The following is a 27,263-nucleotide window of genomic DNA, read 5'->3' as shown; positions in this document are numbered from 1 at the left end:
GGTAAATAGTGAAAAGGGGAGAATCTAAGATATATTTTTATTTAACATTTATTTAACTAGGCAAGTCAGTTAAGAACAAATTCTTATTTTCAATGATGACCTAGGAACAGTGGGTCAACTGCCTTGTTCAGGGGCAGAACGACATATTTTTACCATGTCAGCTTGGGGATTTAATCTTGCAAACTTTCGGTTACTAGTCCAACGCGCTAACCACTAGGCTACCTTCCGCCCCATATATACACTACCGTTCAAAAGTTTGGGGTCACTTAGAAATGTCCTTGTTTTTGAAAGAAAACCACTTTTTTTTTTATCCATTTAAAATACCATAAAATTGATCAGAAATACAGTGTAGACATTGTTAATATTTTTGTCAATTGGACGACGCATTGCGTTCTTCCACATGTGTTGTGTGGAAGGAAATTTGCAACACAAACTTATTTATTTATTTTAGGCCTATATTTATTTTGTTTGTAACTATAGTTTAAGTGTTTTCAATGTACCTTTTTTAGATTTTATACATTCATATTTTATATTTTGTTACATGCTTAATTGAAAATGTGCACAAAGGTTCTAAATAAAAGGATAAATAATCACATATGAGTAAGTACCTTTTATTTGTTGAGTATAATTCAAAATGTAATAAGAAATGTGGTCATTTTATATTTGAATTAACAGAAAATGTGCTATATCGTGGTATCATTATCTGGATATGAAATTACCTATATCTGTATATGAGATTATATATGTATACCTATATATGAGATTTTGGCTATATCGCCCAGCCGTAGTGTTACTTGCCTCGAAGCGAACATAGAAGTAATTTAGCCAGTCTGGTATGCTCATGTCACTGGACAGCTCTCAGTTGTGCAATAGTTTGCAAGCCATGCCACATCCGACGTGTAGTACGATTCGATCTTAGTCCTGTATTGACGCTTTGCCTGTTTGATGGTTCATCTGAGGGCGTTGCGGGATTTCTTATAAGCTTCCGGGTTAGAGTCCCGCTCCTTGAAAGCAGCAGATCTACCCTTTAGCTCATTGCGGATGTTGCCTGTAATCATGACTTCTAGTTGGGGTGTTTAGTCTGGTGTTGAACTCTGAGGTGTACTCAATGAACAGCATTCTCACGTAGGTGTTCCTTTTGTCCAGGTGTGAAAGGGCAGTGTAGATTGCAATAGAGATTTCTGTGGGGACGGCGTCATCAATGCACTTATTGATGAAGCCAGTGACTGATGTGATGTACTCCTCAATGCCATCGGAAGAATCCCAGAACATATTCCAGTCTGTGCTAGCAAAACAGTCCTGTAGCTTAGCATCTGCTTCATCTGACCATTTTTTTATTGATCTAGTCACTGGTGCATCCTACTTTACATTTTGCTCGTACGCAGGAATCAGGAGGATAGAATTATGGTCAGATTTGCCAACCGGAGGACGAGGGAGAGCTTTGTTTGCATCTCTGTGTGTGGAGTAAAGGTGGTCTTGAGTTTTTTTCCCCTCCGGTTGCAGATTTAACATGCTGGTATAACAGATTTAAGTTTCCCTGCATTAAAGTCCCTGGCCACTAGGAGCGCTGCCTCTGGATTAGCATTTTCCTGTTTGCTTATGGCGGTATACAGCTCATTGAGTGCAGTCTTAGTGCCAGCATTGGTCTGTAGTTCGCCTCTGGTTTTGACTAGTTTGCTCTATGGTGTGTTGTTGAGAGGGTCATTTTTTGCCCCACGTTCCATCTCCGTGTCCTTGGGTTGCATAAGGGTACAGGACTGGAATTTGTCAGGGTTGTACTCATTAGGGAACATTGTAGTAAAACATTGTGCAAAGGAAACATTTAATTAGTGTTTAATTACTCATTAAATTCCTGGTATTGGAATTTCAGTTTACTTCCGAATTGACAGTGCCATTATTATTTCTCTTACCACTTCTCCTTGCTCCACCATGATAATAACTATGTTTTAACATATAATATTCTTCTTGCAGATGAAGCTGCTGAACTTGTACATCAAGAGGGCCCAGACGACCAACAGCAACAGCAGCAGTTCCTCGGATGTGTCCTCACACAGCTAGCTGTAGGAGGGATCTGCCTGTCTGTACTTTGCATCTGAATTAGGGAATATGGTGTGTGTCCTAAATGGCATCCTATTCCCTATATAGGCCACTACGTTTGGGCTCTGGTCAAAAGTAGTGCACTATAGTGAATATTATTTCATTTGGGACACAGTCATACAGTACCAGTCAAAGGTTTGGACACACCTACTCATTCAATGGTTTGTCTTTATTTGTACTATTTTCTATATTATAGAATAATAGTGAAGACATCAAAACTATGCAATAACACATATGGAATCATGTAGTAACCAAAAAAGTGTTAAACAAATCAAAATTAATTTTAGATTGTTCAAAGTAGACACCTTTTGCCTTGATGACAGCTTTATACACTCTTGGTATTTTCTCAACCAGCTTCATAAAGAATGCTTTTCCAACCGTCTTGAAGGAGTTCCCACATATGCTGAGCACTTGTGGGCTACTTTTCCTTCACTCTGTGGTCCAACTCATCCCAAACCATCTCAATTGGGTTGAGGTCATGTGAATGTGGAGGCCAGGTCAAGTTCTTGAAATTTTCCACATTGACTGACCTTCATGTCTTAAAGTAAGGATGGACTGTCGTTTCTTTGATGATTATATTTGAGCCCATAATATGGGCTTGGTCTTTTAGCAAATAGGGCTATCTTCTGTATACCAACCCTACCTTGTCACAACACAACTGATTGGCACAAACGCATTATAAAGGAAAGACATTCCAGAAATGAACTTTTTAACAAGGCACACCTGTTAATTGAAATGCATTCCAGGTGACTACCTCATGAAGCTGGTTGAGAGAATGCCAATTGTGTGCAAAGCTGTCAAGGCAAAGGGTGGCTACTTTGAACAATCTCAAATATAAAGTATGTTTTTTGGTTACTATATGATTCCATGTGTTATTTCATAGATTTGATGTATTCACTATTATTATAAAATGTAGAAAATACTAAAAATAAAGAAAAACCCTTGAATGAGTAGGTGTGTCCAAACTTTTGACTGGTACCGTAGTTGTGCCTCTTCCAGACCTCTCCATTCCTGAGATTCTCTCCCCTTCACCACGGTGGATTCCTCCGGATGACCCTCTGCTTCAATCACAACTTCTGCTCCCGGCCTTTTCTTTATTTTCTCTCCAGTGAACTTGTCCTTTCATTTGTCATCGAATTTCTTTCTCCCGTTTTGTCAATTTTTTAAATTGTTTATATATATGTGAGGTCTGGGTATAGGGTGGTTTAACGCTTTTTAAATTCTCTATAAGAACGAATGGGGGTCAAGCTACTGTACATCTACGGCAACACTCTATTTCACTGACATTTTTCATAATGTAACTTTGGATGCTTATTTGGTTGAGCATTCAAAAAGTAACAGGAGGGGAAAGGTGAAACCAGGAGTTATGATATGGTCCAATAACAATGATATGGTCTAATAGCAAATAATGCCCTGAAATTGATTCAGAAACAAAGAAAAAAACATCCCTTTAAAATGCAGTTGTACTGTAGTTGGACGAATGAATTCCTTCACATTTAACAAGGAAGGCCAATTGAGGTCAGAATACCTCTTTCCCATGGGGACCACATGGCATTCAGTTTGTGATAAACTAAGAATCATATGGCTGGCCCAGTGATGATACAAAGCCCTGATATAAACCAGGTTGAAGACTTGTGTTTGGGAACATTGAAAACCAAATATGGCAGCAATTGAAATTAGTAGAATGAGTAGTAATCTCACGTTTTTCTTTATAAACTGAGGGATGATGTTATGAAATCCTATAAAAAGTGTTAGAAGAAATGTTTGAACATTTTTAATTTGAACATTTTAAGTTAGCCAATTATGAAGCCTCACTTACGCCCAGGTAGGCAAACGTTATATTTTATTATTATCTATTCGTTTGTGAGAAATTACGGCGGAAACATTGTCAGAGACCAATTTGCAGCTAATAGTTTGGTTCTAACCTGAGAAATAAATACTGTATTAAATAAAAATACCGTAAATACATTTAATAAAATCTACATTTTTTTCAACACAAAATGATCACTAAAATGTAAAGCTGTTCAAAATGTTTTAACTTTTTTTTGTGAAATAAGGATAGAGAGAAAGATGCAACTGTGTTTCTGTCTTACTCATAATAAATGATGGTTGAGGTTAACTCCATTTGGATTTGTCAAATAAAGAACATTATTTAGGGAAGAAAAGACAATATTACATAAAATGTAAAAAATCCCTGAATCAATCAAGTGAAATTGAATGGATCCCTCCCAACTCCTAAAATTACAATGAGTGTTCTCAACCTATTCAATGACCATGTTGCTAATGATGTCAGACACTGAATGAATTGGCCATTATCAGTCATGACAACAAACAATCCAGTGTCACATTTATTTATTACCCCCCTTTTTCCACCTGTGTAGCCAGATTATGGCATTTAACTTGTTAACTATGACGCTGCTTATAATGTGTACTTGTCTGATGAGTAAAAACTCTACACTTGTAGATAATGCGAAAGTTACATGCTCGGTTTCGGAAGGAGATCAGTGCATTCATTGAGACAGAATCTAAAGAAACTACAGGCTGGTTTCCCGGACACAGATTCATTCTAGTCCTGGATTAGAAACTATTCTCAATACAGAATATCAATTGAAAGTGTGTTTTATAATCTTAATCTGTGTCCAGGAAACCGGCCCTACCAGGCCTTATGTTCATTTTCCTAAATAATGTTTGGATCACTTGTACTGTTGAAAGAAGAGGATGGATGTACATACAGAAGTTCTCAGATCTTAAAAATGTGAAACCATTACCCCATGAACTACACTCAACAGGCTTGCAAACAGATACAATCATATTCACCATGATGATGCAAATATAAGTTGTTTATAATAATACAGTATTACACACACCTTCCCTTCACCTAACTACAGCTTCTGCAATAAAGAAAATACCATGATGAGCAAACTAAGTATTTTGTACATAACTTTTGATCAATCACCGCTTCGCAACTTTCATGAATTGAAATAAAAAGGTTGGCTGTCTCACTTTGTTGCTCGTTAGCGAATTAGCTTGCATGTTTTTGGGCACACATCCCATTTGTGCTGCCTTAAATCGATGGGTCCTGTTTTGGCTGTTGAAGTGCACTTGTAACCTCATCAGTTTGGTCAGCCTTTACAACAATTAAGTTATTATTTTGGTAGGGGAGGAAGACACCTGGCCGCAATACACTCACTGAGTTCTGTAAATTGACCAAAACTTAAGTCTGTCTGCCCTAGACAATTATGTACACTGTACAGGGCATAACCGGCTCAAAATGCCAAGCAGACATGCACTGTAAAAGCATCCTAGTTGTCCTTTAGTAAAGTACTACATATTTGGGCATGTGGCTTTATAAGACGCTGTGTGTGTACCTTGGTACTTAAGTACAGTATCTGGCAACGATTCCCATCTGCTTAACAGTTTCAAATCGCAAAAGAAATGTTTTTGTTTTCAAATGGGGCCCATCATCCTTTTACAAGTATGTTAATTGTATTTTATTATGTGTAAGGGAGAAGCCAGTCATTGTGATACAGACATAAAGTACTGTATTGGCTGATGACTCATGAAGATCTGGCTCATTTAAAGTCCACATGACCTACTGATTGATGATGGTATTCCTAGAAATCTGTTCACTATGCATGTTATTATTTGTGTTTGTTTTGTCATGTAAGATTCATATCTGTATTTATATCATTGTTTTATTTAGATTTTCATGACAACTTGTACAGAAGGGTTTCGTTAACATCCACCTGTGATAGATGATTTGCAACAATGTACATTTGTTTGCTCTAGAAATAAACAACCATGAAAGTTGATTCACCTTTTTTATAATATACTTTATGTAGGTTGGTCTTTGTATATTTAGTTTAGATTTAGATCCACTTTGACTCGAGGTATCAGCAGCATTGTTTGCAGTTGGATTGCTCAGTCTCCCATTCATTTACAGAGTTGAGTGCCGAGGTGTGCTTAGTTCTTCCGTCTAAATATTAACCAGCCGTGTTAGCCACATGTTTTTCTTACATGAAGATAGATCTGACTGTGCTTGTCATTAGGAAAAAAAGATTTGATTTTAGGCTACCACTACCAACGGGGCAGGGGAGGTGAGTCAGTGATTGTATCCCAAATGGCACCCTATTCCCTCCATAGTGCACTACTTTTGACCACAGCAATATGGGCCCGGGTCAAAAGTAGTGCTCTATATTGGGAATAGGGTGCCATTTGGGATACAAACGGTAAGTCCCAGTCTGCTTCTCAAAGGTCATGTAAGGTATCCTAATAAAGTGAAAGTAATGTCGTAGCGGGTATATAAGCCTGTAGCAGGGTGCTGGCCAGCATATGTCTGAGAGAGCTAGCAGACCTACCTGTGGAAGTGACAGATAAGGGTGCCATATCCTATTCCCATTCTCTGTTTCTGGGGATACCATAGACACTGGTAAACATGTTGTTTTGGCACAACCAGCCCAAGCACTACCATCAGCATTCAACTGCAAGTTATATTCAGTAAGTGGACATCTCCAATCAGGAAACGTTTGTATTTTTAGGAGATGTTTTTATCATCAGAAAAGTTTCATGCAATAGAGAAAAACTTGAAGGGGACTGAAATCAACAATAATTGTTTATTAGTGCACTAAGGCCATGACACTCGACTTTTTAAACTTGTTTTACCCATTTCCCCGTTATCACACTTGAGTCTTGCTTGCATGAACTTTGGCCGAGGCCTTGCAAATTAACCTATTCCAATTTATTTCAGGAATAAATATAATGTACACATCATGTGGAATAAACATCCCTCTTAAACAATTCAACTGCATCACACACAACTTCAAGCTCATCTTTAGGCAAAGGAAGTTAATCTATTGGTCATATTCTCTCTCTTGTATATGTTTATATGATATTACTATTCCACAGAAGCGCTTGCTAGGACAGATATTGTAACAGTAAAGATTTGCAGTTTACAATTGGCAGGCTCAACCATAATGTGGTTGAAAACCTTTGGGGGGTACTGCAAGGGCTAGAAAAGGTGTTGAATTGAATACATTCCTATTCCTACACTGCCCCTTTATATGATTCATTTATTTCAAATTTTTCAATTTTAATCAAGTTTGTTTTAATATTTTAAAATGTAGGTCAGTCCTACGAAATTCGTATGGTTAACAGAACTAGTGTAGTATACAGGTATAAGCAGCAAATGTTTAAAGGTAGGTTAATTGTATTGTGTATGTATTTTTGACTTTCATGTATCCTATTCCCTGACCTTTTTTTCTTTATCTGTTTAAGGATCCTCCATTTCCTGAAACTGTCAACACACAGGTGACTCCTCAATCCTGTTCTTTCCACCTCAGGATTTGGGCAAGTGCCATCTTTGAAGACTTGGTAGTAAACATCCAACTTCTCCCCTTCTGAACTTAGACACCACTACACACACCACTCAGTTCAGCTTACCCTACAACACACCAGCTTCATCCCACATCACTTACCTTCTAGTTGTGTTATTTGCTCTTTTTGCATATGTTTATCTTACGTACAATTCTGCTTTCTGGGACAATTCTGCTTTCTGGGACTTGTAAAGTTTTTACATCTTTTGACATTGTTGAAATGTAAATCAAGAATGTTTTATCTTATAGCAGGAAATTAGGACAATCCTTTGTTTATATCTTCAGTAAGACACATTTTGTTTGTTGGAAACCTTGTTTAACTTTTATTTCATTATTTGAAAAATAACAAGTGGTATATTGAAGATGCCATTTGGTTTATGAATAACACCCATTAGTACAACTCAAGTTGCCACTGTTTATACATTTTGTTGCGGGTTGTTATAATATGTTGGATCTATGTTTGTTTGTCTTTGTGAATTCAATTATGGGAGTCAAGAGTTTGAATTTCACTGGTAATAGATAAAGGTATGTCAATCAAATGACTTTCTTTAAAACAAAGGCTGATATGCATATGCAAAAATGAAGTCATTTGATTTAGACATGTCTAAATACACAGCTTCATCCACTTGAATGTTCCATGTCGTCAGGCTGTCAGGAAAGGACCGTCAGATTTCGGTTGTGCTCAATGAAGCAATCTAACAACACTAGAATGGAACAGGTGGCACATGGACAAACATATGACATGTTGGTCTGTCTATGGCCTTGGGCTCTGGGCAGTCATGCCTGAGTCTCTCCGTGTAATAAGCCTGAAATGAACGGAAACAGGTTGTTTTTACAGGCTGTTCATTTTACAATTTGTTTTATCATCTTAGTAGGTTTAAAAGTGTGCAATTAACTGAATACTAATGCAACCGCGAGGAGAAACATGAACTGATGTCCTTTTGTATGTGTGGAAACAATAATAAAGTATGTTATCTACTCTGTTGTTACCTGTCCAGACCAGCGGTTTAAACATTCAACGCTGTATGTATGTGCTCTGCAAAAAGTTGTCAGATGGTGACATTTCAAACGGCTACTATTGATTCCTCACTAATGTCTTAATAGCACTCATAGATATTTTTTATCCCACAACAAATAATTGCGATATAAAGACAGTTATCTACTTCACAACAATCAGACATAATGGACTCCGATGGCTTTAAAGCCGGAATCCTTCATGGCGAAACATTCATCGGACATCATTGCGCTGTGTATTTTTATTTTACCATGCTGCGCAACGCTCCTTAGTTCGGCAACAATAGCAATGGTGGTGGGGCAGCCAGTGGCGCTGTTTCCCCCTTCTGCGGATTCCATCTTTAACGACAGCATGATCTCCCTTTATGTTTTTACTCTGTGGGAATCTGTAGGCTGTTCGTTTAAGTGTTACTCGTATGAGCTGAAGCCAAGGGTGATGAAATCCATAGAAGTTCCACTCCTTTAATGCTGCCTGACGAAATGATCTGTAAATGGTTCTTCTGGGGGATTGTGTGTAGCTTTTCGCACTTTGCCGAACGTCATGGTGATTGGCCACATGCGAGACTGCCTTGCTTAGGCACTGTGCTCTGTACTAATGCTTTGTCCTGCTTGTCCACAGAGCATTGTGCATGTGGTGTTTCACGACTGCCGCCTGCAGTACACAGAACATCAGCAGCTGGAGGAATGAAAATGGAACATACCGGGGACAGCATCCTGGATATAGGTGAGTCTGGTTGCCTGCAGACCAGTGTCGTGTCTTTACTATCATTAAATGAAGACTTTTAGTTTTTATCAAAGATTCTCTGTAATTAGTATTCCGCGATTAAACTGATTAATCATGTAACTGTAATTAACTAGGAAGTCTGGGCACCAAGGAAAATATTCAGATTACAAAGTTATAATTTCCTAATGACTTTTCAGATATTTTATATCTGATCAATTAGTCTTCAAATTAATTAATTATTTACTTTACCTCACGTGAGTCTCATTCCAAACATCGCAAATTGTTGGTTATCTGCACGAACCCAGTCTTCACTATGAGTCTTCCATACATCAATTGTCTTAAATCATTTATTTATTAACTAACTAAACAATCACAGAAGTGCACACACAAACAAACAAAGTAAATAAGGTTACAGAAATGATAGAGAAATGTGCCCGAGTGGGCTAAACCGGCATCGCGGCCAAAAGGGGGAGTGGGGGGTCAGCTGAGAAGTCACTACAGTGATAATTATAACAATTGAAATTCTAATCCTTTGCACATGAACGCTCACTCATTCGGGAACAATTGCAATCAATCAATATATTTACGCTCAGTGTGTCGTCTTGATCGCTGTTGAAAAGTTTGTTTCTTTTGTAGAATTGTCCGTCTCTCTCTGTCTGTCGTGTTTAGAGGGGATAGTTCAGAGCGACATTCATTCATGTTGTTGTAGAATGAATGTTTCGGTGGTTGTCGTTCTTCGCGTTCAATGATACCGAATTCCTAGCTGCAGACTAGTAATTAATATCAAAGACTTGTTCTTATTCTGTCGGTATCGATAGTCTAAGAGTTTAACCACGTGGTATGGTTAAAATATTCAGCAATGGTCTGCAACCTTCATCCTCTCATAATGGAGAAAAACATGGTCAAGTGAGAACTTCTCAAAGTTGGGGTTTTATTCAGAATTGCAGAAAAGGGCTGTCCCAGGATGCCTGACCCTAAGTGGGCTCATGGGCGGTCCTCTGATTCAGTTCAACTCAAAAGGGAATTGGAGTTTCCTTCATTAAACAGTCCAAAATCACAAAATTTTACAAACAGTATCATACTCACTCATTCATCTTATACAACAATTAGATGTAAATCTCATATCTGAGGCTATTATATAAACAGCGTTATGGTAATGTGGCCGCACCGTCTCCCATGAGCCTCACCAAAATGTAACAAACGGACCAGTTCGTAGCTGGATTCTTCGCCAATCTTTTATACCTTCTCCGGAACATAAATGTTGTTCGGACCTCAAGTTCTGTGAGGTGGAAGAAATTCCTTTGTTCTCTATGAAAATTCACTCTGTCGTTATACTGTGTGGCCATGAGGCAGGGTCTTCTCAGGAATTTACGACCTCTCTGACCACAGCAGCCTAGTTGAAGGAGGCAAGGGGGTGGCAGGGAGAGGGGGATGGGGCTTGCTGTACCCAAAGAGGGAAACGTCATGACACCAGAGAATGTCTTAAGTAAAGTCTGACCACAGTCTATGTTTGATAATTGACCTATGATATCTGAGGATTTCTACATTACCTTTTGTATCAACTTTATAACAGGTCTGATGTTGAAGTATAATTACTATTCAGTTATTAGGTATTTATCATTTTAACTAGTAATTTCTAAGTAACTACCTGGTAAAAGGCAGGGTGTAAAATAGAGCGTTACAATTCCTTCTTGCCTGCTGTGATTGACTGATTGTTTCATTGACTGATTTATTGATTGTGTCCAGATATTCCCCTCTCTGTGGGTGTCGTCAAGCCTCGTGCCCACTCGCTGCAGCACACCACTGTAAAGTTTCTCTGGGATCCTGTCAAGAACACATCCGTCTTCATTCAGGTAACACGGTCAAATAACTTTATTTCCCCTGCTTTCTAGCTTATTTGGGTCCAGAGGTGGAATTGGGATTAAAGTAAAATCACGTTGACATATAAAATGTTTTTTTTAAAGGTGAATTTAAGGAATTTCTAAAGTATTTGTGAGTTCCCACTTCCCAGAGTGACTATTTTCCAATCCCACACGTCTCTTGCATTTGAAACTCTAATTACCATATAGAATGACTCATGGATTGTGCATGTTGTATGTTTGTTTGTGTGCAGGTCAACTGCATTAGCACCGAGTTAACCCCTAGGAAGCATGGTGGGGAGAAGGGAGTGCCCTTCTGTATCCAGATAGAAAACCTTCACTCCGAACAAGCACGGAGAGTACCTGGAGCACGTGCATTTCTCCAGCTGTCAGGTCAAGGTCTTCAAGGTAAAGGGGCTCTTAGTGGGTGTGGGTGGGAGCTATTTGTTCATTTATTTTCTTTCTGTACTTAACTAATGTTTTCTTGTCTTTTCTTGAAGACAAAAGGAGCTGATTGCAAACTGAAGACTGACAGGGGAAGGATTGATTAAAAAAAAGTCCTATCAAGAGTGTGGCAAGTTAAGTGCTTTTTGTTCTAGAACAAATAGTGATGGTTTTCTACTAACCTGGTTTTGGTTTCTTGGATTTCCCACCTATGTCTGTGTCAGACTACAATCACAATGTCCTAGTAAAACATGAACCAGACTTGCCACGCTCTCTGCCAGGACCATCTTATTTGAGAGCGTTCTGCTTCTTTTGTTTCAGTGTTTCCTTTGGCCTGATGTCCCAAATCTCGGTAGCACTAACTGCACTCCTTTTCCAGCCTACCACAGCTCCCCTACTTCATGTAGCTTCACTGAAAGGTAAAACTAAAGTTTCAAGTTTTATTAGTCAAATGTACAAGATACACATGGTCAATACACCGTCCAACGAAATGCTTTCTTTCAGGTTCGTTCTCAACAGTGCAACAACATTAAGAAGTAATAAAATACAAGGATACAAACATAAAGTAAATGGCTCAGTAGAATAGAACAATGTTTTTGTAATGCTCTTTATGCTATTTATGCTATTTTTACCTAAACATCCAAAGGCCATCAGACTCATAGCAAACTGTGTAGAGTAGATTGAGATGATCTTTAAAATTACACACTTTCCTGTATGCCCAATGGCAAAATGTGTAGAATTGCTGGAAATTAGCTTTAAAACAGCAACATTATCTCTCAGCATTATGGAGATTAGCTTTAAAACTGCAATGTTAGCATACAGTGCCTTGCGAAAGTATTCGGCCCCCTTGAACTTTGCAACCTTTTGCCACATTTCAGGCTTCAAACATAAAGATATAAAACTGTATTTTTTTGTGAAGAATCAACAACAAGTGGGACACAATCATGAAGTGGAACGACATTTATTTGATATTTCAAACTTTTTTAACAAATCAAAAACTGAAAAATTGGGCGTGCAAAATTATTCAGCCCCTTTACTTTCAGTGCAGCAAACTCTCTCCAGAAGTTCAGTGAGGATCTCTGAATGATCCAATGTTGACCTAAATGACTAATGATGATAAATACAATCCACCTGTGTGTAATCAAGTCTCCGTATAAATGCATCTGCACTGTGATAGTCTCAGAGGTCCGTTAAAAGCGCAGAGAGCATCATGAAGAACAAGGAACACACCAGGCAGGTCCGAGATACTGTTGTGAAGAAGTTTAAAGCCGGATTTGGATACAACAAGATTTCCCAAGCTTTAAACATCCCAAGGAGCACTGTGCAAGCGATAATATTGAAATGGAAGGAGTATCAGACCACTGCAAATCTACCAAGACCTGGCCGTCCCTCTAAACTTTCAGCTCATACAAGGAGAAGACTGAAAACTGATCAGAAATACAGCCAAGAGGCCCATGATCACTCTGGATGAACTGCAGAGATCTACAGCTGAGGTGGGAGACTCTGTCCATAGGACAACAATCAGTCGTATATTGCACAAATCTGGCCTTTATGGAAGAGTGGCAAGAAGATTTCTTAAAGATATCCATAAAAAGTGTCGTTTAAAGTTTGCCACAAGCCACCTGGGAGACACACCAAACATGTGGAAGAAGGTGCTCTGGTCAGATGAAACCAAAATTGAACTTTTTGGCAACAATGCAAAATGTTATGTTTGGCGTAAAAGCAACACAGCTCATCACCCTGAACACACCATCCCCACTGTCAAACATGGTGGTGGCAGCATCATGGTTTGGGCCTGCTTTTCTTCAGCAGGGACAGGGAAGATGGTTAAAATTGATGGGAAGATGGATGGAGCCAAATACAGGACCATTCTGGAAGAACCTGATGGAGTCTGCAAAGACCTGAGACTGGGACGGAGATTTGTCTTCCAACAAGACAATGATCCAAAACATAAAGCAAAATCTACAATGGAATTGTTCAAAAATAAACATATCCAGGTGTTAGAATGGCCAAGTCAAAGTCAGACCTGAATCCAATTGAGAATCTGTGGAAAGAACAGAAAACTGCTGTTCACAAATGCTCTCCATCCAACCTCACTGAGCTCGAGCTGTTTTGCAAGGAGGAATGGGAAAAAATGTCAGTCTCTCGATGTGCAAAACTGATAGAGACATACCCCAAGCGACTTACAGCTGTAATCGCAGCAAAAGGTGGCGCTACAAAGTATTAACTTAAGGGGGCTGAATAATTTTGCACGCCCAATTTTTCAGTTTTTGATTTGTTAAAAAAGTTTGAAATATCCAATAAATGTCGTTCCACTTCATGATTGTGTCCCACTTGTTGTTGATTCTTCACAAAAAAATAGTTTTATATCTTTATGTTTGAAGCCTGAAATGTGGCAAAAGGTCGCAAAGTTCAAGGGGGCCGAATACTTTCGCAAGGCACTGTACGTATAATACAGGAAGGCAGAATTTATAGTCAAATAATTACATGTGTTTTGGGGAAGGGGGGATTGGGAGGCAAGTGTTAAAATTGTGCAGTATTTAATTAGCAATAATAATAAGAGTCTGGTAGCAGCAGGTGTGTACGTGCATGCATGTGTGTCTGCACACATTTTACTATACTTGTGAGAAACCAGAAGTAGTCACAAGAATAGTAAACCAACTAGAATTCAGAGAAGTGAGGAGGCTATTTTAGGCTTAGATTTAGGGTTAGCATTATTGTGGATGTGGGTTGTGTCTGTGAGTGAGTGCATGTGTGCTAACGTCTTTCCTATCTGGATGTATCTATTTGCATCTTTGGCAGTTCAATTGCACAACCCATTTAGCAAAGAATCCTTATGTAGGAATCCTTATGCCAAACGCCACGACCCCACTTACGCTTCTTCTCCATAATGGGTCTGGATATGATCTCCTCCCCGACTACTTCTCAAATACAAGCACATTTAAGCTGTTCTAATTGGTCCCAGAAACCGATGAATTGGGCCAGAGCCTTAACACACATGGGTAAAGCTGCATTTCAGAAATAGTCATTGGCTTTGATACTCTGATTGGTTAGAAACGATCCAAATGCTGATGACTTGTTTTGTACAATGCCCCTCACTTTGACGTCAGCAGAAAGGACTTCTGCGGTGGTAGTCAAAGACTGAATGTATGTAGCGATAAATGCATTTAGGGAGGGAGGGCGGAATAAAATGCAGTATGATTCGTCAGGCAAATGTAGGACAAGGTCTCAGTTCAGCCAAATTAGATCCTCCATTATCTATGTCCAATCCATTGGAACTGCCTATTTGCACTAGTCCGATCAGCACAAATCATTACTCAATGACCTAACTCTTGTTCTCTTCCCCATTTGTGTTACACTTTACTTTTATAGCAACAGCTCTCCAATCCAGCAGGGGGAGCTGATTCTGTCTGGCTGCTCTTCTGAGTAAGTAACAGCAGGAGTAGTATTAATGCCATTGCTCTCATCTCTTATCTTTTTAGGTGATTGTTTGGAGGCGATGGGCAGTCAGTGGGTGCTATAGCTAGTTATTTCAATGGCTCTTCTTCTTTTTGACATGTAGCACCTTGTGCAACCGTCCTCACCGCAGGACACGCTGCAGTGGCTTCAGTGTCACAGGTTCCCCCCTTTCTGTGGGATCATCTCCACTTTCTCAGGTACTCTATAGTGTGTGTGTGCTCATTTTAAAGTGGGCTGCTCATTTGATGACTACACAGAGCGGCCTTTGCCGAGAAGCTGTTTAAGTACCAGCCCATCGCGGTACGCTTGGACAGCCTAGGGTGTAGGTGCAAGCTGGTGGCGCTGATATTCAGCAGTCTCGGCCAGGTACACAGGCTTGCAGTGCGCGGGCTCCAAATTGCAGGCCTGATAAAAACTAGGGCAAAGCAATTGGCTAGGTACTGCTCTCTTTCAGCTGTCGTGGGCAGCCTAGTTGTTTGGAGAAGGTGCTTTCTGTACCTGTGCCATGCATACAGGGACCTTTTGAAATGTTTGGATTCTTTTTTTGTACATTTGATTGGTGGATTCAAGTAAAGTATTTAAAGTGTGTGTGTGTGTGTGTGTGTGTGTGTGTGTGTGTGTGTGTGTGTGTGTGTGTGTGTGTGTGTGTGTGATTCATCTAATGTAAGACTTAACCTACTGTTAGTTTGTTCCTTCCTGTACACTGTTGCCAGAAATTTGCTTGAAGATGTTATGTTTGTTTCTAAGTGTAAGCTGTTTTATATTTTTGTTTTGATGCCTAGGGGTTTATTTTCCAGTGAAAATCAAAGTTATAGGTTAGAAAATGTATTTTAAAGGTGAAATAATTCACCCATGAATTGCACTCAGATGACTGTCAGACACACATCTACAAATCTATAATTGATTCTCACTTTCTAATGCCAAAGGCCTTTGGAGAAAATAACCTGGGAATTTTCTCTCTGTGTCTTTATTCCTCCAAAACGTCATCAGACCAGTTTGGAAGTGGCTGTGGATCTTTTGTGAATGTTGTAGGCGCTGACCTGTTGAAGATGAGCAGACAGGACCTGATCCAAATCTGTGGTCTGGCAGATGGCATCCGACTGTTCAATGCCATCAAAGGAAGGTGAGACTAGACTACAGTTACAGAAAAAGTACCTATAACAGACCAACAAAATGGCAACACTTTACAGCTTCACGTGTTTAGTGCTTTGATTGTGATCATTAATGATGAACCCCCCTCCCCCTCCCCCAAAAAAAGAAAATTGGCGCAGTTTGATACTGAAGCGTGCTGCAATTCAGATGCTGTCCCTCTGTTCTTGACCTAACACGTCCCTGTGGAGTGTACTGTACATTACCAATGAGACCTCTTTCTCCCGCTCACTCACCTCTTTCACTCCTGTCTCTCTGTCACCTCTATCTCTCTCCTTCCCCACCCCTCCTCTCTCTCTCTCCTGCCTATCTGGTACTAATGTCTAACTCTATACCTCTTCCTCCACTTGCTGAGTTAGGGGTCAGAGGTCGCTGAGGTTTAGTCTTGCCTGCTTCTCAAGCTGATCGTCTACCTTTTGGTTTTCTATATTTAGTCCCCTGTGTCTACTCTTGTATTATCTATATGTCACTGAGACTTTCTAGACCCAAAGTTTGTTGTTTGTTTAAAGAAATGGCTGTCCCCTATCCTGTTGTGTAATGCGGTTGTTCTAGAATCTAGTGCAATATTTTCTGACTAAGGAGGACCTCTCCTAACAAACATCTTCCAATGAAAATAAGGTCATAGTTTCCGCCCACATTCTAACAAAGCGCTTGTGAAGACTGTCTGAAAGTAAGAGTTATTATTGGCTAAGGTTGTTCCTTAATCTAGGGACAAGTTCCTGCTGTTGTGGAAAGAGATCACTTTCTCAGCGTCAGTCTTGTCCTAGCTTTTAGGAATATTACTTGGCTGGATTGCAAGTATGATGATGCTAGAGACATTTTATGTGGGATTTTGCTAACGAATATCATACATTGTGTATAATATGCACAGTTTGACATGCTCCAAAACAAGGTGTGTTGGGTCATGATGTTACTAGTTGTTTTAGACAAACCTTACTTGGGCCTCCCGTGTGGCGCAGCAGTCTAAGGCACTGATCTGGGTTTGACCGGGAGACCCATGAGGTGGCGCACAACTGTCTCAGAGTCGTCCGGGTTAGGGGAGGGTTTGCCCGCCCGGGATGTCCTTGTCTCATCACGCTCTAGCGACTCCTGTGGCGTGCCGGCCACATGCACGCTGACACGGTCACCAGTTGTACGGTGTTTCCTCCGACACATTGGTACGGCTGGCTTCTGGGTTAAGCGAGCAGTGTGTCAAGAAGTAGTGCGGCTTGGCAGGGTCGCGTTTCGGAGGATGCATGGCTCTCGACCTTCGCCTCTTCTGAGTCCGTACGGGAGTTGGAGCGATGGGACAAGACTGTAACTACCAATTGGATACCACGAAATTGGGGAGAAAAGGGAGTAAAAATTACCCCCAAAAACTGTAATAAAAAAGCAAAACCAAGACAAACCTTTCTCAGATACAATGCATGTTTGATGGAGCCCTTGTCCATCTCTCCCTTTGTTTGTGTCCATCTCTCCCTGTGTGTTTGTCCATCTCTCCCTGTGTGTTTGTCCATCTCTCCCTGTGTGTTTGTCCATCTCTCCCTGTGTGTTTGTCCATCTCTCCCTGTGTGTTTGTCCATCTCTCCCTTTGTTTGTGTCCATCTCTCCCTGTGTGTGTCCATCTCTCCCTTTGTGTTTGTCCATCTCTCCCTGTGTGTGTCCATCTCTCCCTTTGTGTGTGTCCATCTCTCCCTGTGTGTGTGTCCATCTCTCCCTGTGTGTGTGTCCATCTCTCCCTGTGTGTGTGTCCATCTCTCCCTGTGTGTGTGTCCATCTCTCCCTGTGTGTGTGTCCATCTCTCCCTGTGTGTGTGTCCATCTCTCCCTGTGTGTGTGTCCATCTCTCCCTGTGTGTTTGTCCATCTCTCCCTGTGTGTTTGTCCATCTCTCCCTTTGTGTGTGTCCATCTCTCCCTGTGTGTGTGTTGTTGTCTCCAGGCCGTGTGCATACGCAAAATTTCTCCCTCACTGCACTCTGTCTGAACTCAGGGAAGCCAGTCCACATTGTCATCTCCAGTCTCTTTCATGTAAACCCTCAGTATGACATTTAACCTGCCTGCTGTGAGGTCATACGAGGTTCTCCTTCAGTTTCTCTCGTCAGTCTAAATGTAAATTGTCAAAATGGCAACACTTCACGTGTTTAGTGCTTTGTTCAAGTGTATAGTTCTATATCTTAACAAGCCTATTCCTGTGGAATCCACTGTGCATGTGTATACAGCCCCGCCTCACAATCTATGTGTCAGCAACAGGCCTTGAATCACCACAGACCAAGCTTATTAGATCCCACAGAATCTCCATTGAACATTCCTCTTAGTCCAGGACTAGGCTGTACAAAATCTGTCTCTGTTTGGGAAACCAGCCCGATATTTCTTAACTGATTAGGATCTCTTCCCTCCCATGTCCACAGTATACCACACTCTCTATCTAGAGGACCTAACACTGTGAGCCCTCTCAGAGAAGTTAGCTCTCCTTTTACAATGTAACTCCCCAGCAGATCAGCCACATCTACACACAAGGACCTACTGGGATCCACGTGCTGGTCTCTGATGAGGTGAGAAAGTATGGACGCAGAGTTGGATTGGTTGTTATTTATTTATGATACCATTTTTTGACATGCTCCAAAGCAAGGTGTGTTGGGTCATAATGTTACTAGTTGTGAGTAGTGATAAGGGCGGGGATCAGTGAGGAGTGCTAGCTAGGGTTTGAGGTCGTCATGTTGTTAGGTAAACCACATCCTGAGGCCCTCGGTTGGTTGTTTGTCCCTCTGTGCCCTGGTCTGGTAGGGAACAGGGGTATGTAGGCCTATGGATTCGGGATCAACTCTTGCTCAGGCCTGGCTGTTTTGGCCACAGCTGTTTCCATGCACTTGATTATGATGTCTAGTTACTGATTGACTGATATATATTTGGGGTCTCTAAGCTCTGGGGCAACATAGCAGAAGGGCCCTTCTATACATAACACTGTTCATAATACTGTGAAGTAGATGATACTACCAGCATCAACCGAAACCCAGATGAAGGCAGCCATCTGTCAAAACGTTGGTTGATTCATGAATAAATCAATTGGATCGGAGCAGTAGAATGTGTGGTGACCTTTTCTTTCTAACTACCAGAATCATACCAATAGAGAGAAAGATACAGTATGTCATTTTAATCACAAAACAACAATCTCAGATGGTGCAGAACTTCACTGAGGAAACTTTATCAGCACTCTAAAATGTCATATTTCCCTCACTTAATAGCACAGAACCTCATCTAGATATGCAATTTTGAAATATATTTTTTAAAGTCTAATAGTTTTTCCCGATTGTCTTCAAATTGCAGATGAAAATAATGATGGCTACCATGTTGTGTTGAAGTGACTAGAGGAAAGTTCTGCAGTGGATGGTTTAAGATCGCTGTCCAAGTGTCTGGAACCTATAGGTCTTATTGAGGAGCATTAGACTTTGTAACATTAAATAGTGCAATTCTATAGATTGTTCATAGCTCACCCTATATATAATTTTCTGTTCTGATTCATTTTGATGAGATGTGTAATTAGTTTATAAAACATGGTTAATTATAAATACCTTTATTACTCCTGCAAAATTGACATGTTTTTCAAGTCAATACTATGAAAATCAATATAAAATCACTCATGTCATGTTTGTCAAATGTATCATGAAATGCTGTTCAAAGAAATCCCAAATACTTTATACTAGATTGGCCTTCCTTTGGTACAATCTATAGTTTTTCATTTGTTTGATGTTACGTATTAGAAGGCAAACATTATTTTCTGCAGTATCCGTACAGTAAATTGAGTGGGGTCTGTGAGAGCAAAATTACAAGATTATGTGATAGCATCAAATGGTTGTTTTATGTAATCTAAGGGTGGTTCGTCAACCAGCCATCGTTTAATATTCTGTGCTTTCCTTATTAATATGTTTTGAATAAAGTAATATCCTGATTGGTGATTGACCTTGTCGCTCCTCATTATTGATTAGAATTTCCAAGACAGGACCAGCTGTTTTGTTGGAGTCACTATACAGTATTCATTCTCATATTCAAGATTTCATCTTCAAATTATCATATCTTTCCTATCCACATGGTGTGTGTTTATTCAAAAGCGCCTTGTTTTTTATACTAATGTTTCAAAAGTGATGTAAAGTATTTTGTTTGCTTCGTACCAGAATTGCTTTAACGATTTAAATATTTGAGCTAAAAGAATCCAGACAAACATTTCAGGCTCCAATACAGAACTACAGATAATTCAAATTTCCAAATAATATAGATGTAATAGCTTTATAATGTTTAGCTAATGATTCTATTCTGCTTCTGTTATTTATCTCCCATTTAATGTAGCATTTTAGGTAAAACATATCAGTTCTTCCACATACCTGTCCTGAAATGTAAATGGTTAATATTGTCCAACATGTTAAGGAAAGTATTACCGCCCCAATGTTTCAAGTTCATCGTACATTCAAATCGTACATTTGGACTTGACTGCGATGATGTGATTTCACTCTACATAAAATATTTTTCACTGCTCTGTACTATTCTTCTGAGTTCAGTTTACTCTTCAATTAAGAACAAAAAAAACTATGTTTTAAGTGAGAAGTAGGATATTTGTCTGAAGCAGAAAAAGAAAAGACATTCACATGAGCACTACAATGCCTACTCCACCCATGCTCTTCCAAGGTTCCACAGCACACAGTTTTGGGCTACTACAGTAGATACAGTGCCTTGCACTGTAAGTATTCATCCCCTTTGGCGTTTTTCCTATTTTGTTGCATTACAATCTGTAATTTAAATGGATTTTTATTTGGATTTCATGTCATGAACATACACAAAATAGTCCAAATTAGTGAAGTGAAATTACATTTTTTTTTACGTTTTAAAAAAATATACAAAATAAAAAACTGAAAAGTGGTGCGTGAATATGTATTCACACCTTTGCTATGAAGCCCCTAAATAAGATCTGGTGCAACCAATTACCTTCAGTAGTCACACAATTTGTTAAAGTCCACCTGTGTGCAATCTAAGTGTCACATGATCTGTCACATGATCTCAGTATATATACCTGTTCTGAAAGGCCCCAGAGTCTGCAACACCACTACGCAAGGGGCACCACCAAGCAAGCGGCACCATGAAGATCAAGGAGCTCTCCAAACAGGTCAGGAACAAAGTTGTGGAGAAGTACAGATCAGGATTGGGTTATAAAAAAATATCCAAAACCTTGAACCTCCCACGGAGCACCATTAAATCCATTATTAAAAAATGGAAAGAATATGGCACCACAACAAACCTGCCAAGAGAGGGCCGCCCAGCAAAACTCACAGACCAGGCAAAGAGAGCATCAAAGAGACCAAACATAACCCTGAAGGAGCTGCAAAGCTCCACAGCGGAGATTGGGGTATCTGTCCATAGGATCGCGTTAAGCCGTTTCCTCCACAGAGCTGCTCTTTACGGAAGAGTGGCCAGAAAAAAACATTTGCTTGAAGAAAAAAATAAGCAAACACGTTTGGTGTTCGCCAAAAGGCACGTGGGAGACTCCCAAAACATTTGGAAGAAGGTACTCTGGTCATACAAGACTAAAATGTAGCTTTTTGGCCATCAAGGAAAACGCTATGTCTGGTGCAAACCCAACACCTCTCATCACCCTGAGAACACCATCCTCACAGTGAATCATGGTGGTGGCAGCATCATGCTATGGGGATGTTTTTCATCGACAGGGATCGGAAAACTGGTCAGAATTGAAGGAATGATGGATTGCGCTAAATACAGGGAAATTCTTGAGGGAAACATGATTCAGTCTTCAAGGGATTTGGGACTGGGACGGAGGTTCACCTTCCAGCAGGACAATGACCCCAAGCATACTGCTGAAGCAACACTTGAGTGGTTAAGGGGAAACATTTAAATGTCTTGGAATGACCTAGTCAAAGCCCAGACCTCAATCCATTTGAGAATCTGTGGTATGACTTAAAGATTGCTGTACACCAGCGGAACCTATCTAACTTGAAGGAGCTGGAGCAGTTTTGCCTTGAAGAATGGGCAAAAATCCCAGTGGCTAGATGTGCCAAGCTTATAGAGACATACCCCAAGAGACTTGCAGCTGTAATTGCTGCAAAAGGTTGCTCTATGAAGTATTGACTTTGGGGGGGGCGGGGGTGAGTAGTTAAGCACGCTCAAGTTTTCTGTTTTTTTGTCTAATTTCTTGTTTGTTTCACAATAAAAATATTTTGCATCTTCAAAGTGGTAGGCATGTTGTTTGTGTCAATCAAATGATACAAACCCCCAGGTTTTTCCAGGTTGTAATGCAACAAAATAGGAAGAAGGCCAAGGTGAATACTTTCACAAGCCACTGTATGTTGGTCTATTGTATATCAAACAAAACTGACAGACTGCCCCCAGGTGGTAAAGGTATGAAACAACATCTCCACTTCTCTGATCCTCAACACTGGGGCCCCACAAGGGTGAGTGCTCAGCCTCCTCCTGTACTCAATGTTCACCCATGACTGCGTGGCCTTGCACACCTCCAACTCAATCATCAAGTTTGCAGACGACACAACAGTAGTAGGCTTGATTACCAACAACGACGAGACAGCCTACAGGGAGGAGGTGAGGGCACTTGAGTGTGGTGTCAGGAAAACGACCTCTCACTCAACGTCAACAAAACAAAGGAGAGGATCGTGGACTTCAGGAAACAGCAGAAGGAGCACATCGACAGGACAGCAGTGGAGAAGGTGGAAGGTTTTAAGTTCCTCGGCGTATCACGGACAAACTAAAATGGTCCATCCACAAAGACAGTGTGGGGAAGAAGGCGCAACAGCGCCTCTAACTCAGGAGGCTGAACAAATTTGACTTGGCACCTAAAAACCCTCACAAACTTTTACAGATGAACAATTGAGAGCATCCTGTAGGGCTGTATCACCGCCTGGTACGGCAACTGTTGTTTTGCACACATGGTCCTGTTTAATCAAAATGCTGTGCTGATCAATGGGCAGTTCATTACCTCTGTGAAATGAACATGTATACTGAAAAAATATATAAATGCAACATGTAATGTTTTGGTCCCATGTTTCATGAGCTGAAAAAAGATCCCAGAAATGTTCCATATGCACAAAAAGCTTATTTCTCTCAAATGTTGTGCACAAATTTGTTTACATCCCTCATAGTGGGCATTTTTCCTTTGCCAAGATCATCCATCCACCTGACAGGTGTGGCATATCAAGAAGCTGATTAAACAGCATGATCATTATACAGATTCACCTTGTGCTGGCAACAAATGGCCACTCTATGTGCAGTTTTGTCACATGACCACATTAAAAGATACAGTAGGCCTATATATTTAAATCAAATTTAAATCAATTTCACGTTCAATAAATGTAGATTTGTTTTGCTAATTGTAGGCTACTGTATCTAATTTTGCCTCAATTTCATGATGTGTAGGCTAACAACATGTGCTCATTGATGTTCCAAATATTTGATTTATTGCATAGCCTAAGCATTAGAATAATCCGCCTCAATATTTGCAGCCATAGATGATCATTTATTTCTAGGAGCTGATCCGTCGCATCTAATGTTAAGGCAAGATTTGAATGGAGAACACTGATCTGAGAGCAGTGCTGCCTTTCTTTGGATCCTAACAGTATCGACACATGCTTTAAAGACGCACTCATTGAACGTTCTCTGTACGTGGTGTTTTGAGAAACGTGAGTTTTTTCGACCGTTATAGAAACAATGAATCGTTAAAATCGTCTGCACATCATTCACTCCAGTGTTTAATTGTTAAATTGTAATTACTTCGCCACTACGGCCTATTTAGTGCCTTACCTCACTAATCTTACCTCATTTGTACACACTGTATATAGATTTTTTATTATTGTGTTATTGACGGTAGGTTTGTTTATTCCATGTGTAACTCTGTGTTGTTGTTTGTGTCGCACTGCTCTGCTTTATCTTGGCCAGGTCGCAGTTGTAAATGAGAACTTGTTCTTAACTGGCCTACCTGGTTAAATAAAGATAAAATAAAAAACACTTGTAAGCTTTCCATCGCTATTGGGAAAATTGCCCTGGCTATTACGTCATAGACATGGCTATTTGCATTTATACAAAACATATGGACTCTCCCTTTAAAGAGGGGAGGGGAGTGAGGTTTTGTTTCTGCTGAAATGCTCTGAATTTGTAAAGAGGAAACTGAGGAAAGGGATTGCCCAGAGGAGACAGACAGTGAAAGCCCACCCCGCACGCAGTTTCACTATAATGTAACACATAATCATTTAAAATACCTATTTTAACTAAGTCTTTGAAAATCTTTTATACTTCTATATTAGTGTTCCATTGAATTTTTGCACAACTATTACTTATTGTTTTACACTAATTCAGTTAAATCAGCTGTTTGCCATCAGACTGTCTTCTCCATGAGTTTAGCTCACGGAGAGTTACATGTTAGGAACTCAGTCGGGGTTGTTTTATGTTAGGAACTCAGTCGGGGTCTCACCTACTGTTGACAGTTAGAAAAATAGAATACACAAGGTGCAATTTTGAAATTTGGTTGTGCGTCAGCAGTCACTCAATTAGCCCATGTCAGCATTCATTTTATTAGAGTGGTAAATTAGTCTACCGGCCAGCTATCTAACCTTGTAGTAAGCATGGTCGAATTACCGACCGGGGTGAGTCACATTGATAATCAGCTATCATATTAAAAACTGCAAACATTTGCTGCCACCCTATGGCAAAATGAGTAGAATTGCATGAAATTAGTTATACAATTGCTAAATCTTCTCTCAGCCCCATGACAAAATGTGTAGAATTGCCGGAAATGAACTTTAAAACAAAAAATAAATGTGGTGAGGGTAGGCAACAACATCTCCTCCCCGCTGATCCTCAACACGGGGGCCCCACAAGGGTGCGTTCTGAGCCCTCTCCTGTACTCCCTGTTCACCCACGACTGCGTGGCCACGCACGCCTCCAACTCAATCATCAAGTTTGCGGACGACACAACAGTGGTAGGCTTGATTACCAACAACGACGAGACGGCCTACAGGGAGGAGGTGAGGGCCCTCGGAGTGTGGTGTCAGGAAAATAACCTCACACTCAACGTAAACAAAACTAAGGAGATGATTGTGGACTTCAGGAAACAGCAGAGGGAACACCCCCCTATCCACATCGATGGAACAGTAGTGGAGAGGGTAGCAAGTTTTAAGTTCCTCGGCATACGCATCACAGACAAACTGAATTCGTCCACTCACACTGACAGCGTCGTGAAGAAGGCGCAGCAGCGCCTCTTCAACCTCAGGAGGCTGAAGAAATTCGGCTTCTCACCAAAAGCACTCACAAACTTCTACAGATGCACAATCGAGAGCATCCTGGCGGGCTGTATCACCGCCTGGTACGGCAACTGCTCCGCCCTCAACCGTAAGGCTCTCCAGAGGGTAGTGAGGTCTGCACAACGCATCACCGGGGGCAAACTGTTCACCCCACTATCATCCAGAAGGCGAGGTCAGTACAGGTGCATCAAAGCTGGGACCGAGAGACTGAAAAACAGCTTCTATCTCAAGGCCATCAGACTGTTAAACAGCCAACACACTGTCATTGACACTGACCCAACTCCAGCCACTTTAATAATGGGAATTGATGGTAAATGATAATATAATAATAATAATATATGCCATTTAGCAGACGCTTTTATCCAAAGCGACTTACAGTCATGTGTGCATACATTCTACGTATGGGTGGTCCCGGGAATCGAACCCACTACCCTGGCGTTACAAGCGCCATGCTCTACCAACTGAGCTACAGAAGGACCAAATGATGTAAATATATCACTAGCCACTTTAAACAATGCTACCTTATATAATGTTACTTACCCTACATTATTCATCTCATATGCATACGTATATACTGTACTCTATATCATCGACTGCATCCTTATGTAATACATGTATCACTAGCCACTTTAACTATGCCACTTTGTTTACTTTGTCTACATACTCATCTCATATGTATATACTGTACTCGATACCATCTACTGTATGCTGCCCTGTACCATCACTCATTCATATATCCTTATGTACATATTCTTTATCCCCTTACACTGTGTATAAGACAGTAGTTTTGGAATTGTTAGTTAGATTACTTGTTGGTTATCACTGCATTGTCGGAACTAGAAGCACAAGCATTTCGCTACACTCGCATTAACATCTGCTAACCATGTGTATGTGACAAATACAATTTGATTTGATTTGATTTTGATTAGGTGGATGGTCTGTTATGCAGACCCACGAGCCACTGCGACCCCTCATGGTGAGTTCTGTTTTTCGGTGGCCCCCACCCCCATCAAAGATGCCCATCCCTGGTCTAAGGGCCCTCATTAGGTATTGGGATGTTGACTATTCACTGTTTTCTTCACCCCTGACATAACTTCCCAGTTCCTCTGTAGCAGTGAGGTCAGTCTGGTCAAAAGGGGTACAGAGAGAGGAAGTACCAGTACCAGACAACTTGGTAACAATGCCACTTTGTGTAGGACCGGCCAGCGGTTATCAACCTTTTCCGTTTCGGGGTCCACCGAATCACTATCAAAAGCTCTTGAGGACCACCATTCTGTATTTTTTTACATAAAATATCTAGTCTGTCTAATTTAGTCAATTTTATCAGTGAATGTGACAGATTAAAGGCTTACTATTATTATTGTAATAAACTATTTGCATTGTGAAAAACAATGTAAAATTGCTTATAATACCATTAATACTCCCAGCTGATTTTATCTTTTTTTTATATAAATTCGCTGGGCTACAGTAACAATTTGAATTGTACATGATGATCCGTTTACACTACTCATTGGTGTTTTACATTACGTGTATGAAGTATTTATAACTTTATCACCATAGAATTACATACAGAATAAATGATAGGATATATAGTTATTACAGAGTATTCCAGGACTGCATTTGTAGTCACAAAACAAAGTTCAAATTAGTCATACGATCAGGTTTCATGGTACGTTATTGAGCAGCAGACAGTAGGCTGTCCTCCCACCAATGTCCCCAACTTGGCTTTCAGCTTCTTCCAGCATGCATGTCCTGTAGCTGGTTCGGATCCTGTGACCAGGGTAGGAGGACTAAGAATGATCCACAATAATGGTCTGAGCTTACAGCTTCAAGGTTGTAGGCTATGTTTGCTGGGTTT

At 40.3% G+C, this 27,263-nt stretch overlaps 1 protein-coding gene and 1 pseudogene across 21 annotated transcripts in view; both read left to right on the top strand.

The window, feature by feature from the left end:
- clasp1a (cytoplasmic linker associated protein 1a) overlaps window positions 1-5,909 on the top strand; it is a 101,389-nt gene extending 95,480 nt beyond the window's left edge. For all 21 annotated transcript variants that reach the window (XM_052493584.1, XM_052493582.1, XM_052493583.1 and 18 more), the window contains one exon: window positions 1,972-5,909. In XM_052493584.1, the coding sequence (XP_052349544.1) occupies window positions 1,972-2,058 (87 nt within the window). In that variant the 3' untranslated portion in view covers window positions 2,059-5,909. The remainder of the gene's footprint in view (window positions 1-1,971) is intronic.
- Window positions 3,901-20,002, top strand: LOC118366649 (alpha-globin transcription factor CP2-like; annotated as a pseudogene).
- The last annotated feature ends 7,261 nt before the right edge of the window (window positions 20,003-27,263 follow it).

This window comes from Oncorhynchus keta, chromosome 34 (assembly GCF_023373465.1).
Source record: "Oncorhynchus keta strain PuntledgeMale-10-30-2019 chromosome 34, Oket_V2, whole genome shotgun sequence".
Taxonomy (NCBI): domain Eukaryota; kingdom Metazoa; phylum Chordata; class Actinopteri; order Salmoniformes; family Salmonidae; genus Oncorhynchus; species Oncorhynchus keta.
Note: the sequence above shows the minus strand (reverse complement) of the source record. Positions and strands in the feature narration are given on the sequence as shown.